At 50.1% G+C, this 14346-nt stretch overlaps 1 protein-coding gene and 1 long non-coding RNA gene across 5 annotated transcripts in view; one reads left to right on the top strand and one right to left on the bottom strand.

The window, feature by feature from the left end:
- FHL2 (four and a half LIM domains 2) overlaps positions 1-14346 on the bottom strand; it is a 69045-nt gene that overhangs the window by 25402 nt on the left and 29297 nt on the right. For 2 of the 4 annotated variants that reach the window (XM_070573365.1, XM_070573367.1), the window contains one exon: positions 616-794. In XM_070573365.1, the coding sequence (XP_070429466.1) occupies positions 616-771 (156 nt within the window). In that variant the 5' untranslated portion in view covers positions 772-794. Of the gene's footprint in view, positions 1-615; positions 795-4540; positions 5085-11943; positions 12097-14346 lie in introns of those variants that run through there. The other 2 variants (XM_070573366.1, XM_008507831.2) reach the window with 2 other exon arrangements.
- Positions 11130-12823, top strand: LOC139075669 (uncharacterized). Its single transcript, XR_011526280.1, has 3 exons — positions 11130-11289; positions 12374-12564; positions 12685-12823. It is a non-coding gene; the product is annotated as an uncharacterized lncRNA (long non-coding RNA).

Genomic DNA, 14346 nt, shown 5'->3' with positions numbered 1-14346 from the left:
TCAGAGACAAGGAGGCACCCCAGGGCCACCCTTCAGGGCCTGGCTTAGACTAGGGACACGCTGAGAGTACAGAGCAGGGTTCCCAACACTCAGCCCCGGCCGTCAGCGCCAATCACCGGCGGCCTCTGTAGAACCTGCTGCCCACCCACAGCAGAGAAGCTGGTAATTCCTCTGCACGAGCCTTTCCCCTTTGAAAAAGAAACAACACAATTTCTGGTCTTCTCCCACTAAAAAGAAAAGAGCCCCTAATATTCCAATGAATGCGGTGCTTTTCTGTGCCCCCTGATCTGGGAACCAGCTCCGGTTCACTCATGTGCACATTCACTCATCAAATATTTACTGAGCGGCACCCACGACTCGTGAGTCAGCAGGAGGCAAACAGAAGAAAGAGGGAATCGCCCCCGAGAAAGTGCCAGTCCAGGAGGTGTGGGGTGGTCAGACCAGGACACCGGTCACTAGAAGGTGAGAAGTGGACTTAGGACACTCTGCACGAATGTCCTGGAAAAGCAGCAACCAAGGGCTCAGAAAGGCCTCTGAAGGGGCCAAGCCCCTTCAGAGGCGGAATTCAGTAGGTGACAAGGACTAGGACTCCGGGTGCTGCCGGCCCAGGGGTACCTTGCAGTCGCAGCCGATGGGTTTCCCGCACTCCTCGCAGGTGCTGGCGTAGAGGGCCTCGAAGCACGCCACGCAGTAGGGGCTCTCCTCCCTCAGGATGTACTTCTTGCCAAAGAGAGAGCCTTCGCAATGGTGGCAATCAAAGCGCTCGGTCATTTTGACACCGGCTTTTCAACAACCTATCAAGAGGAAGAGAAAACACAGGTTGCGGTGAGCACACGCTGGACAGCCTGCAAACCCAGGCAGGAGCCGTGCTGCCTCTTGGTGTCGTTTGTGGTCAAGGGGTGGGGATCTTCTCTGGGCCGATAAGTGAAACTCACCCTTTAAACAGTCCTAATTTTCAATGATACTTTTAAAAGATCAGTTGGGGACAGTGTTTTGTTTGAATGCATTCCACTTGTTTAAACATCCCGATCACAGCTGACTGTAGTGTCAGAACAAGCTGTCTCGGGTTGGATACAACGTTCACATCAGAGCCTTCAAGCCATGGGCCTTGGGCCTGCTTCAGTGCGTGACAGGGCCTCACATCTTCCCTTTCTCCCTGCCCCCAAAATAGAAAGGCAGGGATAGAAACAATATGTTCATTTCTATAAAAAGATTTTCCATGAGCTCCCCTCTATGATTCATAAATTTGAATAGTAAGAAACCACAGCGGCTAAGGGAGGGGTATCGGAGTTGGCACATCTGAGATTAGATGTCAAGAGAACGTTAGCCTTTGACCTTGGCATGGCATTGGGAAGCGCACCTGCCCTTCCTTGCACAGGAAAAATTGCCATATGCCCCTTGGGGCAAGTCATTTCTCCAGATGAAGAGATTATCCTTCCTTCTTCCGCTGCACAGGTCTCCAGAGAGCGGGACAAAGGGAAGGGCTGGCTTCCAAGAGCAGGGGTTATCGCACACGGGGAATGCAGGGGCCGCAGGCAACGGCCTCACCAGCACCGCCTCGCGCCTCTCAAAGAGGAAGGAGAAGGCATCTCCACACCGGCACGCTGCGCTTTTCCAGGGAGAGCGGAAAGGGACGGGACGGGGGGAGGCAAACGCGTCTTCCCCTCTCCTTGTCCTCTTCTGCCTTCCCCCACAAACCTGACAGAACTACCTCGAAAGAACCAGGCTACCACGAGAGTACTGGGTATGGAGAAACACCTCCTGGGCGTTAAAAACAGAGCCGACCTTCTTCAGGAATATTTTCTCAAGTGGCAATATTTAATTTGCTAAAAGTAAAAAGTTTTCCAAGTTGTTAAATACGTAGACTGGCTGACTGCGTAACTCTGAGCAATGCTTCACCAACTCTGATTAAACCTGGTTCAATTTTCAGTCATTTCAAACCATTTAAGAGTGAAATTCCAGAATAATACCCTATGATGCAAATAAAATAGTGCTGCCTGGTTTACAATAACAGCAAATGTGATAGTGTTTATTAATTTTGTACTCTTGTTGTATTCATGGTCCTGACAATTGTAAGCAAAGAAACAAACATCTTTGAAGCATCCATACTTGGTTATTGCTGTGTTTATAGAACAATTTTTTCCCAAGAGTATTAAACATGCAGCTGGACACATCCATCCTTCTAAACAGCTCTTCCTGGAGGTAAAGAAAACACTGTCTGGACATTCCTGTGATAACATCGCAAGATGAGGCTCTTGTGCATTTGAATTATTACTCTGAAACCCAATGTATAAATATCCTTTGTACTAAGGCCATCTCAGGTTGCAGAGCTATGTTGACAGAAGGGTCAACGCTTTCCTGTAATTCCTTAGTCATTGGCCTTGAAAGTGGCTATCATTTACTTCATCACAATTGAGAGCTGTCCTTCCAACACGTATATTTTTCCAATAAAGGCTGCCATTTACTTGTGGAACCAGATGCTATTGCCTATTCTATTCACACAAATATAAGAATAACGATTTGAGAATCTGAAACAAGAACAACGAAAGGAGACAGAACTCTAAATCGTAAAATTTTAAAAGCTGGAAACAACTCCCAAGATTATCTACGACAACTGTCTCATTTTATGGAGAAAAACTGGAGCCCAGGAATATTAATGTAAAGAGAGGATTTACATGAGCTTTCCCACATAGCCACCTAAGTGAGAAAAAACAAACTCCCGACCTAAATCTAAAGGTGGTTCCAGGCAGGTCGGGAGCAGCACAGACCGGCTGGGGAAAGGAAACAGACTACAGACTGCACCAACAATGTTCTCCAGCCAGCAGAATGGGCGGACGCTTTTCTCCCCAAGCAATGATCGTCATGCTCATGTACCTGGCGTATGTGTCTTCTACTTCCTCCAATTCCCCAAAGCAGGACAGAAATCACCTAAGGCAGTAAACCCTGAGATCAAGCAGGGCCCCACGTCTGCTCCGAGTGTGGCTGGGGCTCTCCAGACACAAAGGTCCTCGCCAGTGATATGCACTCCCAGCAGCAACAGCATGGGGCGACCAGCTGAGAGGGTCTGAACCAGATGAGGCACTTGGCCCAGCGGCGGGCTCGAATTTCTATAGAATTGTTTCTGACAGTGATGGATCTCTCTCCCACCTTGCTCCTTATCTTCTCTAAGAAGTCACCACAATTTTAATGATCAGGCGAGCTCTCCTGCTTAAACCAACAGATTAGAGTGTAAAATTAGCACCCATCACTAATTAGGAATAGAACAGGATACACTTTGTCTGGGAAGGTCCTCTTATGTATTTCCAGAATTATATGAAGCACAAGCCCCAAGATCAAAGTAACTAGCTCATAAGCTAATGAGAAAACCAAAAGCTTCCCTTCTGTCACAAAGTGTTTAATACCAATTCTCCCTTAATTAAATGCTACCAAATAGAATATTCTTGTAAAAAGTTTGTGTAAAGTTACACTATCAATCTTAAGCTTCTTCTGTTTTGTTTTGTTTTGAGGAAGATTAGCCCTAAGCTAACATCTGCTGCCAATCCTCCTCTTTTCGCTGAGGAAGACTCGCCCTGAGCTAACATCCATGCCCATCTTCCTGTACTCTCTATGTGGGACACCTACCACAGCATGGCTTGATAAGCAGTGCCATGTCCGCACCTGGGATCCGAACCGTGAACCTCGGGTCACCGAAGCCGAATGTGCAAACTTAACTGCTGTGCCACCAGGCCGGCCCCCAAAGTTTCTTTTTAACGGAAAAAAAAAATGTATCTACAGTCTTACATTAGAAGCCCCCTATAACTTGGCATTTTTTAATCCTATAAAAATACCTGATTACTCATTCATTCAAGAAGCATCTGTGGAGTTGGAACTGTGTGTCAGATGTTATGCAGAGTTCTGGATACAAAGATGAGTAAGATACAGGCCCTCCCTGGAGGCACTTGTGGTCCAGTGAGGAAAGCAGACCCAGATCAAACAGATTATAAAGCTCTGTGCTCGGGGCCATGATGGAGAGATGCACAGGGGACTGTGGGAACCAAGAGGAGTCCCTGGGCCACCCCTCCTGGGAGGGCGGGGCGGGCTTCTGGGAGGAGACGTTACCTGTGTTGGGAGTGCTGAGCCAGGTGACACTGCAGACCACAGGCGGAGCGCAGAGGTAGGGGGATAAGAACAGGGTTGAGGGAGCAGACGCCCAGGAAGGCGAGAGTGACTAGGATCAGTCCACCAGGAGCAAGGAGCTGAAAACATGGCCAAAGGCCAAAGGCGGGCCTGCAGCTTGATCAGGAGCTTGGCTTTGCCCTGGAGGCAGCGGCTTCCGCCTGCCCCCTCGCAGCCACAGTGCGGAGTGGGGCAGGGAGGCCTGCTGAGCGTTACTGCCTGTAAGCCCGACTTGGCCACGTGGTATCGATGGAGACACAACTGAGGGCAGTGACACTACAAATGTTCTCAGGGTGTCAGAGTCCACTTCTGAATGGTCCCTTTAAGTAAAAATAGGACATCTTGGTCCTGTAAGGACTTTACCTAATTGCGTCCAATCACTTACCCTCTCTGAACCTCGGATCCCTCCCGGCCGGTTATGTGTCATTCCTGTCCATCCCCTGGTGCACAGAAATGCTGAAAGGATGAAGCAACGAGACACCTGAAGACAAGGTGCGCTGCTGACTTGTGATTTCCGTGAATCAACTGCAAATTATAGTGTCCTGGAGTGCCTCTCCCTTTCCAGGGTGAAATCATTCCCTGACGTCATTCACCCTTGGGCTCAGAACAGCCAGGGGTTTGAAAAAGCTGGATCTCAGGGTGCAGGCGGGGCCCCAGGCCACGCTGAGTACACGGGGTGAGGCGAGTCCCAGGTGTGGCTCACAGGTCCAGACGGCCGGGAGCGCTTTGATCTCCGAGGCTGTCGTCAGCCCAGCCTTTAGTCAGAATTAAGAACGAAGGTTCAGAGAGCAATGGGGCAATGATGCACAGGGCACTCCTACTGAAACATAATGGTGGTCTCAAAGTCCACAGGCTGCAAATGTGGGTTATTTTAATCTTCTCAGGTTTAAGAACTGCACAACAAAGTTTGAGAGGGGGAAGTGCCAGAGCTAGGAAAAGAGAAGAGAAACGTGAAAAAAAAAAAGAGGAGGAAAATGAAAAGAGAGTAAAGGAAGTAGGGAGAGGAGGAATAATGGAGAAAGGAAGAGGGAGAGAGGTGGGAGAGAGGCGAGGACTCGGAGCCAGGAAGCTCGTCATTTTCTTTTCCCAGAAGGATTCTCGAGAATCCAGGGTGGAGGCGGGCGTGGTGGACAGCCTCTGCTGGGCGTGCTGGCCCAGGCCTGACTTTCAGGACCGTGGCCATCCTTCCCTAACGAGGATGGCTGGGCCCTGCCCGCCCTGCCCAACAAGGCCAGAGGTGCAGCAGCAGTCTCTGTGGCATCACTGTCAATGCTCCCTCTAGTCAACTACCTCCCTGATGCGACCCCAAACGGGCCACTTTCCTCATTCCCCTGGAAACCCAAGAGTTTCTCTCTATCAACCCTGCTTTAAGAGACTTCTCCAACAGAGTCAATTCCTGTAGAGAAATCTGCCAATGTTCCCACACCCTTCCCACAACATGAGAAGCAGCTTTAGTAAGCCAGTCCCTAACAAGGCCATGTCCATCTTTACATGCCACCAGGGACCCAGGTGGGAGATTCCATTGCTTAGCCACAATCAACAGGAGCTTTCGAGAGGGAATTAAGAAAATTGGTCTGTAGCATGTGGGCTCTTTTTAAGAATGCATTTAAAAATGCAATGCTTCGATGGCACCACACAACACCGTGACCCCTGCACCCCTCTATAAGCCACAGGCGCTGCGAAAAGGGGCACTAGGTCTTGCTGTGGCCTCGCCAGCACGTGACAAATACAGGGTCAAGTACTTCATAAATACTTGCAGAATGAACAAACAAATGGATGGACAGATGGAGGAATACAAACATCCCAGAGTACACACATGAAGGCAAAAATCAAGAATGAAGGCAAGGGAGGCCGGCCAGTGGCGCCGCAGTTAAGTTCGCACGTTCCGCTTCAGCGGCCCGGGGTTCACCGGTTCGGATCCCGGGTGTGGACATGGCCCCACTTGGTAAGCCACGCTGTGGCAGGCGTCCCACATATAAAGTGGAGGGAGATGGGCACGGATGTTAGCTCAGGGCCAGTCTTCCTCAGCAAAAAGAATGAAGACGAAGACTGTTTTAGGTGAACAATCCACGTTGCATAGGAAACCCGAAATGTCATGTGGTTTGGTGTCTGATGCCATTATAATTTCTAATATAACGATCCTGAGCTTCACTCTTTTTCCCCCGTCTCTGGCCTCTTTCCCTCTTCGAGATAAACTGCTGCTTCCAGAGTGGGTAGAATTTTCCTGACTGTGTTTGGATTCTAAACCCATGTGAACACACAGCCGCATAGTCCTGGATGAGGCCCGGTCGGGTCGAGAAGCAAAAGCCAGCCAGGAGACACTTCCACGCGTCTCCGTGAAGAATGTGCTAGCTCCCCCCGCACAGGCTCCAGATATCAGCAAGAGGATGTTCTACAGAGACACAGCGTGCCTATAAATCAAAGCTCCGCGTCCAAAGGCATGGGGCTCTCCCCCCGGAAACGAGCTAGAGACTACCCTGCACCAGGTGTTCTCTACGCGTGGAGGCACCGCACAGACTCGGCTCACCCAACCTTCTTTCCATTAGTCTGGCTGAACTGCTTCTTTTAAATAGAAATGCTGGTGAAAGGGAGAGGGCGTCAGTTCAAGGGATGTTGTTCTTTTTTCTTTTTTTCAAAGATTGGCATCTGAGCTAACAACTGTGGCCAATGTTTTTTTTTTTCCCTGCTTTATCTCCCCAAATCCCCCCAGGTACATAGTTGTATATCTTAGTTGCAGGTCCTTCTAGTTGTGGCATATGGGACGCCGCCTCAACGTGGCCTGATGAGCAGCGCCATGTCTGCGCCCAGGATCCAAACCAGCGAAACCCTGGGCCGCTGCAGAGGAGCGCGGGAACTTAACCACTGGGCCATGGGACCGGCCCCTGTTGTTATTTTTAAAAATATAATAATGTATTTAGAATCCACTTGAAACTGATTTTTCGGTTGTTGGTGAGGTGAAAGATTGACTAAGCCTGCTGCTGTCTGGATTACTCTAATGAGCCTTTACTAAGCACAGGGGCAGGGGCTGGGATGTGTTATAATTTGGTATGTAAATCAGTATCTTTAATACATTTTGATTTGTCTCTGATAGTTTTAAGAAATGTTCTGTGTGAGAGACAATGCTTGAATAAGGTAAACTGCTGTCTTCCAAATTATCTTCTGGATATTGAATAAAGAAAAGAAACGGGAAAATAATAAAGTCAAATTTCCGACCTTAAGTCCCTAAGTCCAATAGTGACAGCTGGTCGACATTCCGTGGACTTTAAGTCCAGTCCATAGGGTGTATTGAGGAACCACTGTTTTCCACGTGCTGTCCTAGTCCCTGGGGACCGAGATAAGACATACAGTCTCTGAAAGGGTTCCAGTCTAGTTCCAGCCCCAAAGAATTTAAATCACCCTTAAGATACTATCTTGTAATTTAATCTCAGAACACATCAGTTCAGATGACTCAAGACAAGCATGACTATGCAGGCTAGAATGGTGGGCTGCCTCAGCTTCATAAATCATCCCAGTGTTGGGGGGATCACGGAGACCCCACCCTAAAGCTCTACGGTGGCCTTCCTGGGAACGTGTGAGCAAGTTATTTATACTTTGTTTCCACACGAACAAAAAGAAAAATGCTCACTCTCTTTCATCCGTTTCCTCCAATCTCCAAAAGGCGGCTGGTTGTTTACTCTCTGTCTGCTTGGCCTTCCATCTGCTGTGACCCCTGACCGGCCTTCTCCTTTGGTGACCCCAACTCCGATGAAAGACTGGCCTCTTCGTCCTCCCCCTTGTCCTGCTCCTTCAGGCTGTTTCTTTAGCACGCACGTCAGCATCCTGTTGTGACAGGCTTGCACATCTCCTGCAACTTCGTTCACTGACTGCCTAACTCTTACTTGTTCCAAAAGTTGTATCATCAGAAAAAGACAAATCTATTTTCTTTTTGACTGAAAACCTAAATATTTACAGACTTCGAGGATGCCCCTGGCATTAATTTTATTACCCATAAACACAGGGGAGCCGCTTCTCTTACTGGTACAGACATCACTTGCCTCACTTAGCACCATCTACCTAAAGGAGATCATTAGTCAACCGGGGCAGCAAAGGAATGGATCACGCAGGCGAAGGACGAGTATGATGACATGTGACGTCCAAGTGCAGACTAGGCGTGAGAATCACCCCTGAGAACTGGACTAATGACGGAGAGACCAGACGCTGCCCCTGACGTCTCAGCCGATCTCCAAGCAGGCAGCCATATTTTACAGCAAAGGAAAGTCCAGATCACCAGCAGCAAAGTAGTGATGAAATCGTGAAAAAGCGAGACTGGGAGCTGGTGGGGGGACTTTTTAAGCAAAGTTACTGGGGAGCTGTATTGGTCAGGGTTCTACAGAGAAGCAGAACCAACAGGTGATTTATATATATATATATAAATACATAAACACAGTTATTCGTCACCTAATGAGGGGGATACGTTCTGAGAAATGTGTCGGTAGGCTATTTCGTCATTGTGCGAACATCAGAGTATACTTACACAAACCTAGATAGTATAGCCTACTACACACCTAGGTTGTGTGGTACTAACCATAAGGGACCACCATCGTATATGTGGTCCGTTGTTGACCAAAACATTGCTGTGCAGTGCATGACTGTGTATGTGTGCGTGTGTATATAAAGAAATTTATTATAAGTAACTGGTTCACAATATTATGGAGGCTGAGAAGGCCCAAGATCTGCAACTGGCAAGGTGGAGACCCAAGAGAGCACTGTGTGGTTCCAGCCTGAGTCTGAAGGCCTGAGAATTCGGAGAGCCATTGGTTTAAGTTCCAGTTCAAAAGCCGGCAGGCTCTAAACCCAGGAAGACCTGATGTTTTGGTCTGAGTCTGAAGGCTGGAAAGAACCAACATCCTAGCTCAGCAATCAGGCAAACGGAATTCTCTCTTAGTCTGTTTTTTGGTTTGAATCCAAATCAGGCAAGAGGAATTCCCATTTGCTCAGCCTTTTTGTTCTATTCAGGTCTCCAACTGATTGGACAAGGCCCACCCACATTGGGAAAAGCAATCTGCCCTGCTCAGTCTACTGATTCAAATGTTAACCTCCTCCAGAAATACCTTCACAGACACACCCAGAAATAAATGTCCAAATGTCTGGGCACCCCGTGGCCCAGTACAGCTGACATAAAATTAACCATCACAGCAGCTAAAGTGGAAATCCACGATTCTGGATGACAGCGGCAATTCACTTAACTCACCCCAAAGTCACAATGCCAGCTTGGCCTCCTGGAAGACCGGGGTCTCAGACACTAGAGAAGGCCCATGCATTTTGTTCAAGATAGCCATCTTGAGGAAGTGGCCTCTCAGCATAATGCCACGTGATAATGTGGCTTTGATAAAACTCTCATAATAAACTACACAGGAAGCACCCAATATCCAACACTTTTGTTCACCCAAGCTCAAGGAACTTTGCCTCATGGCATTGGAGTCAGAGATAAGCTGAACTACCTACCCCAGCCCCCTCGCTGACAAACGAGCAGCCCACGCTGCAGAGGCTGGGGAACTGACCCTCAGTGCAGGGCAGGACCAGAACCCAGGCCTCCTGCAGCCCCGTCCACTTTTCTTCAATATCCTACTGAGGCATTTTTGTCTGCAGTTTTGATTTCTTTCCTACTGGAAGTGGTTTAACAAACATTTTGGGTCAAAATATGCAGCACAAATCCTCATTGAAGTATTCAGCTGCGCCCCGTAGTTTAGCAGTTAGAACTCGGGCTCTCAAGCTGCCTGGGGTCAGATACCAGGACCAGCATTTATAGCCTGGGAACCTTAAGCAAAGGTTACTTTGATCTCTCTGTGCCTCAGTTTATCTGTAAAAGTGAAGATGGCATCAAATATGTATACACTGCTGATGGTGTGCAGGCTTCATAACAACCCTGTAAGCAAGCCACCACGATATCCTTGTTTTCCAGTTGTGGAAACTGAGGCACCAAGAGATTAGGTGACTTGGCCAGGGTTGCACAGCTCACGGTTGAAGGACAGGGGCGTGAACTCCAGCAGCCTAGCTCCCGTCTGTGCACACCCGCTGGCCTCTCACACCAGCCTGTGGGCATATTTGTAAACGAGACCTTGAGCACACGTGCCCCGAATAGTGCCTGGTGGGTAGCATGCCAATTAAGTCCTTATTAATACGCTGCTGTGAAAAGGCATTTTGAAGCATGACAGGATAATAAACACTGTGGAAACCCAATTCTATATATTCATGGATAACTCTTAAAAATTCAGGGTGAGCTAAATCTGAACATCACCATGAAATAATCTTACATGAATGCACAATAAAATGCCCTTCATTGAGTTTGGTTTTATGGAAGTTAAATTGTCAGACTGGGAATTCCCACACTTCTAAGACTGGCCTCAAATGTTTTCTGGTCTAAGCCACCTTCAGGATACCAGAGGCACTCCCTCTAACACATCATCACAAGGCGCACACAGGCAGGGCTAGCACCCAAGGCGGCAGAAGTACTGAGCCTCGAGTTTTGAACATAAATTCTGATTCTAAGCCCGAAGTGTGACTTATTACCTCCCAAAATAAGGGCAGGTCACGGACGGCAGCTGTATCCATTTCATTTAACCTGGGTTGGACTGGTTGGAATGAAAACCCAAACGGGAATTTGAAAGTAAATGTAATTGATTCTTCACTTAAAATTGGAAACAACATTTAACACTCTCTTCCCGCAGTTTCAGGTATGCTAAGATATCACACGAGGCCAAGTTAAAATTAGAATGTTTTCCTTTTAAAATAAGCTCATTATTTTTAACCTAGTGGTTCAGTTTTTTAATTTCCGCAGGAGGCAATGCGTGAGACCACTCCGCAAGCTCCCCTTTCTGCTGAAAGGAGATGCCTCTGACGCCCGGCCAGACCGGAGGCGGCCCGCCCGCGCGCCAAGACAGTTTGCTCTGGGGTCCAGGTCCCGGGGAACGGGGGCGGTCACCTACCTGCGCCCCGAACTGCGGCCAGCCCTGGCCCGGGGTTCGCCCGTGGAAGGCACAATCTCTCCTCCACACCGGCGGTAACCCAGCTCGCCAGGACGCGGACCGCGCTCCTCCCTCCGGGCTGGGGCGGGGGTCCCTCTGGCCTCCAGGACCCCCAGGCCTTCCCACCAAGGTTCAGCTTCCTCCTCCTCGGGTCCCCCCACGGCTTGGCTGCCCTCTCCCCGTGTCCCCCTCATTGCTGGGCTCCCCTACTCCCATGTCCCCCTCATTGCTCGACTCCCCACTCCCGGGTCCCCGTCGTTGCTCGTTTCCCCTCTCCCCAGTGTCCCCATGGCCCGGTTCCCCTCTCTCGGGTCCCCCCATTGCTCGGCCCCCTCTCCCGGGTCGCCTTCATTCCTCCGCTCCCCTCTCCCGGGGTGTCCCCATGGCCCGGCTCCCCTCTCCCCGTGTCCCCTTCATTGCTCGGCTCCCTCACTCCCGGGTCCCCCTCATTCCTCCGCTCCCCTCTCCCCAGGTGTCCCCATGGCCCGGCTCTCCTCTCCTGGGTCCCCTCCATTGCTCGGCCCCCCTTCCGGGTCCCCCCCCTCCACGAGTGCTCGGCTCCCCTCCCCCCGGGTGTCCCCATGGCCTGGCTGGCTCCCCTCTCAAGGGTCCCCCCCATTGCTCGGCCCCCACTCCCGGGTCCCCCCCATTGCTCGGCTCCCTCCCTCCTGGGTCGCCCCCATTGCTCAGCCCCCCTTCCGGGTCCCCCAGATTGCTCGGCCCCCCTCTCCCCGGGTGTCCCCACGGCCCGTCCCCTCGGCGGTCCTGGCCGGCGGGCACTCACCGCGGCGGCCGGGTGGCGTCCGGCGGCGGCTGCACTGCGGCTCCGCGACCGGCCGAGGGAGCGCCGCGAGCCCGCCCCGCCGCCTGACCATATAAGGAGCCTCCCGCCTCCCGGGCGCCGGGGCGCGCGCCCCTGGTCCCCCAGCCCGGCCGCGCCCTCGCCTCGCTGGGGCTCTCCCTTCGTCCCCCGGGGCCCTGGCGCCCGGCGGCTCGCAGGCCGGGAGTCTGGAGCGGGGGCTGGCCTCGGAGGGGGCTGCGCCGGCCACGCGTTTGCACGTGGGCTTCTCCCGCAGAGCCCTGTCTGTCACGCGGTGAGCCCAGCAGACGGATACTGCGGGCGCTTTGTTCCGCTAGAGAGGGGACAGGGGAGGGTCCGGTCGCCACCGCTCCGAGGGGAGAGGGCTGTTGAGACCTTCCGTTGTCCCCTCCAGGGCGGGAAAACAAAAGTGAGGTGGAGAAACTGCCGCCCACACTCAAAGCCCAGGACGTGTGCCCGAAGACCCCCCTGGATGGGGACAGATGCCAGAGGAAGGGCACAGGCTGTCTCATGCCTGGGAAAGGGGGCATCCGGAACAGGGGTTTGCTCCTAACCTGTGTCTGCCGGCTCCACAGCAGACTGGAGGTGGTTATTCAGTTCTGCGAATTGTCTTCTAACTGCCTTAGCTCTGTGTGCGGATTTTGATGTGTTGTGTTGTCTAAAGAAATTCTACAATTAATTTTGTATTTCCCCTTTGACCTAAAGGACAGAGCAACATATTAAATGGCCCTATGGGGATGTAATCAGCAAAATCCAGAATCTGGAAGCAAATTTACCCAGTTTCTATAATAATTTCGCAAAAACAAAACAAAAGAAACAAGAAGGAAAGAGAGGAGGAAGAAACAAATAGATTAAAAAAAGAGTTAACCAACTGCAGTGAATGGATGGGCCGAACTGAGATTCTAAATCAAAGAACAAGCTATTTAAAAAAATAAATTTTCAAGAGACAATCTGGGAAAATGTGACGCTAACAAGATATTTGATGACATTAATAAATTATTAATTTATTTTAGGTGTGATAATGAAATGACACACACACACACACACACACACACACCTCTTTTTAAAGCCCTTACTTTTCAGAAGTAGTACCAAAATATTTACCAATTATGTCTGGAGTTGTTTCAAAATAATTTGCATTGGGGGGAATGGATGGGGCCAACATATATATGAAATGGTATCAGCCAGGGATTAAAGGTAACCTCTGCAGCTGGGTGACAAGTATGTGGGGTTCCTTATACGAGTCTTTCTCCTTTTGTAATGCTTGAAAAATTCCATAATGAAAAATGTTTTAAATTACAAATGTAAATTAACCCAGCATTTCCCCTTACAGGAAATTATCTCACAAATAGACTTGCTTGTGGGTAAATTGATACGCATACAAAAGGAGTCCTTGTAGAATTGTTTGTAAGAGGAAAATATTGGACCAAGTTACACGTTCAACAGGGCCCAGTTAAGTACCGTATGGTCCATTTGAGAATTATTTCTATATGCAGCTGTTAAAAAGAAGGAGGTGGCTGTATTTATTGATTTGGCATGATCTCCAAGATATATCCACGAAAAGAAAAGTAGAGAACTCTCTAGATAGTAACCAAGCATTTGCGTTAGTAAAGAAAGGGAGGAAGGGGCAAAGACAATAGATGCATATATTGGTGGTGCCTCGGGGTGGTCTGGGTGCCTGGGGGTCAGGAGTGGAAGGGAGATTAATTTTTGCTGTGTACTCTTTTGTTTCTTTTTAATTTTGAGAGGAAGGCAGAGCTTCTGGGAGTGTGGGCCTGACTGCAGAACCCAGCTGGGGGGAGTCGGGCGGGTGTAGGAGGCTGGCAGGCCAGGGCCTCCTCCTGATGGTGGCCGTCCCACAGGCACCTGAGATCTCATCGTCCCCGGGAAGAATGGGAACCCATAAAACAGGAGCCAAGGGGTCCAACATCAGCACCTAACTGACCATTTCAATGAAGATTGTTAGAGCACTTTTATCCCATTTATGAAATAGGATGTGTCACAGGCAGTTTCACCTCCTCAAGCCCTGGGCAGGAAACCGGTGGATGATTTGCCCTTGATTCAGAGGTAATCACTCTTAATTGCCTCGGATGGTTGGAGGGTGAGTAAGAGTCTAAGATCATAAAAGCTGGCGGAAAGAGGGTGAGTTCTCGCCAGACTCCCCTGAGCGGTGCAGGGTCAGGAGGCAGGTCTCTGCGCGCTTCCCTGTGACACAGCACCAGACCCCAGGGTAGTGGCGGATGCACCTGGGCTCACCTTTTCTAAAAGCAAAAGCACGATTTGCCTGGATCAAGCAGGAAAACCTCTATGCAGAATGACCCTGCAGGCAGGTGCTCACCTGCCTGTGCCCCTGAGCTTGGTGCAAAT

This window comes from Equus przewalskii, chromosome 14, assembly GCF_037783145.1.
Source record: "Equus przewalskii isolate Varuska chromosome 14, EquPr2, whole genome shotgun sequence".
In the NCBI taxonomy this organism is placed as follows: domain Eukaryota; kingdom Metazoa; phylum Chordata; class Mammalia; order Perissodactyla; family Equidae; genus Equus; species Equus przewalskii.
The sequence above is the reverse complement of the archived record's forward strand: the minus strand, read 5'-3'. Positions and strand labels throughout refer to the sequence as shown.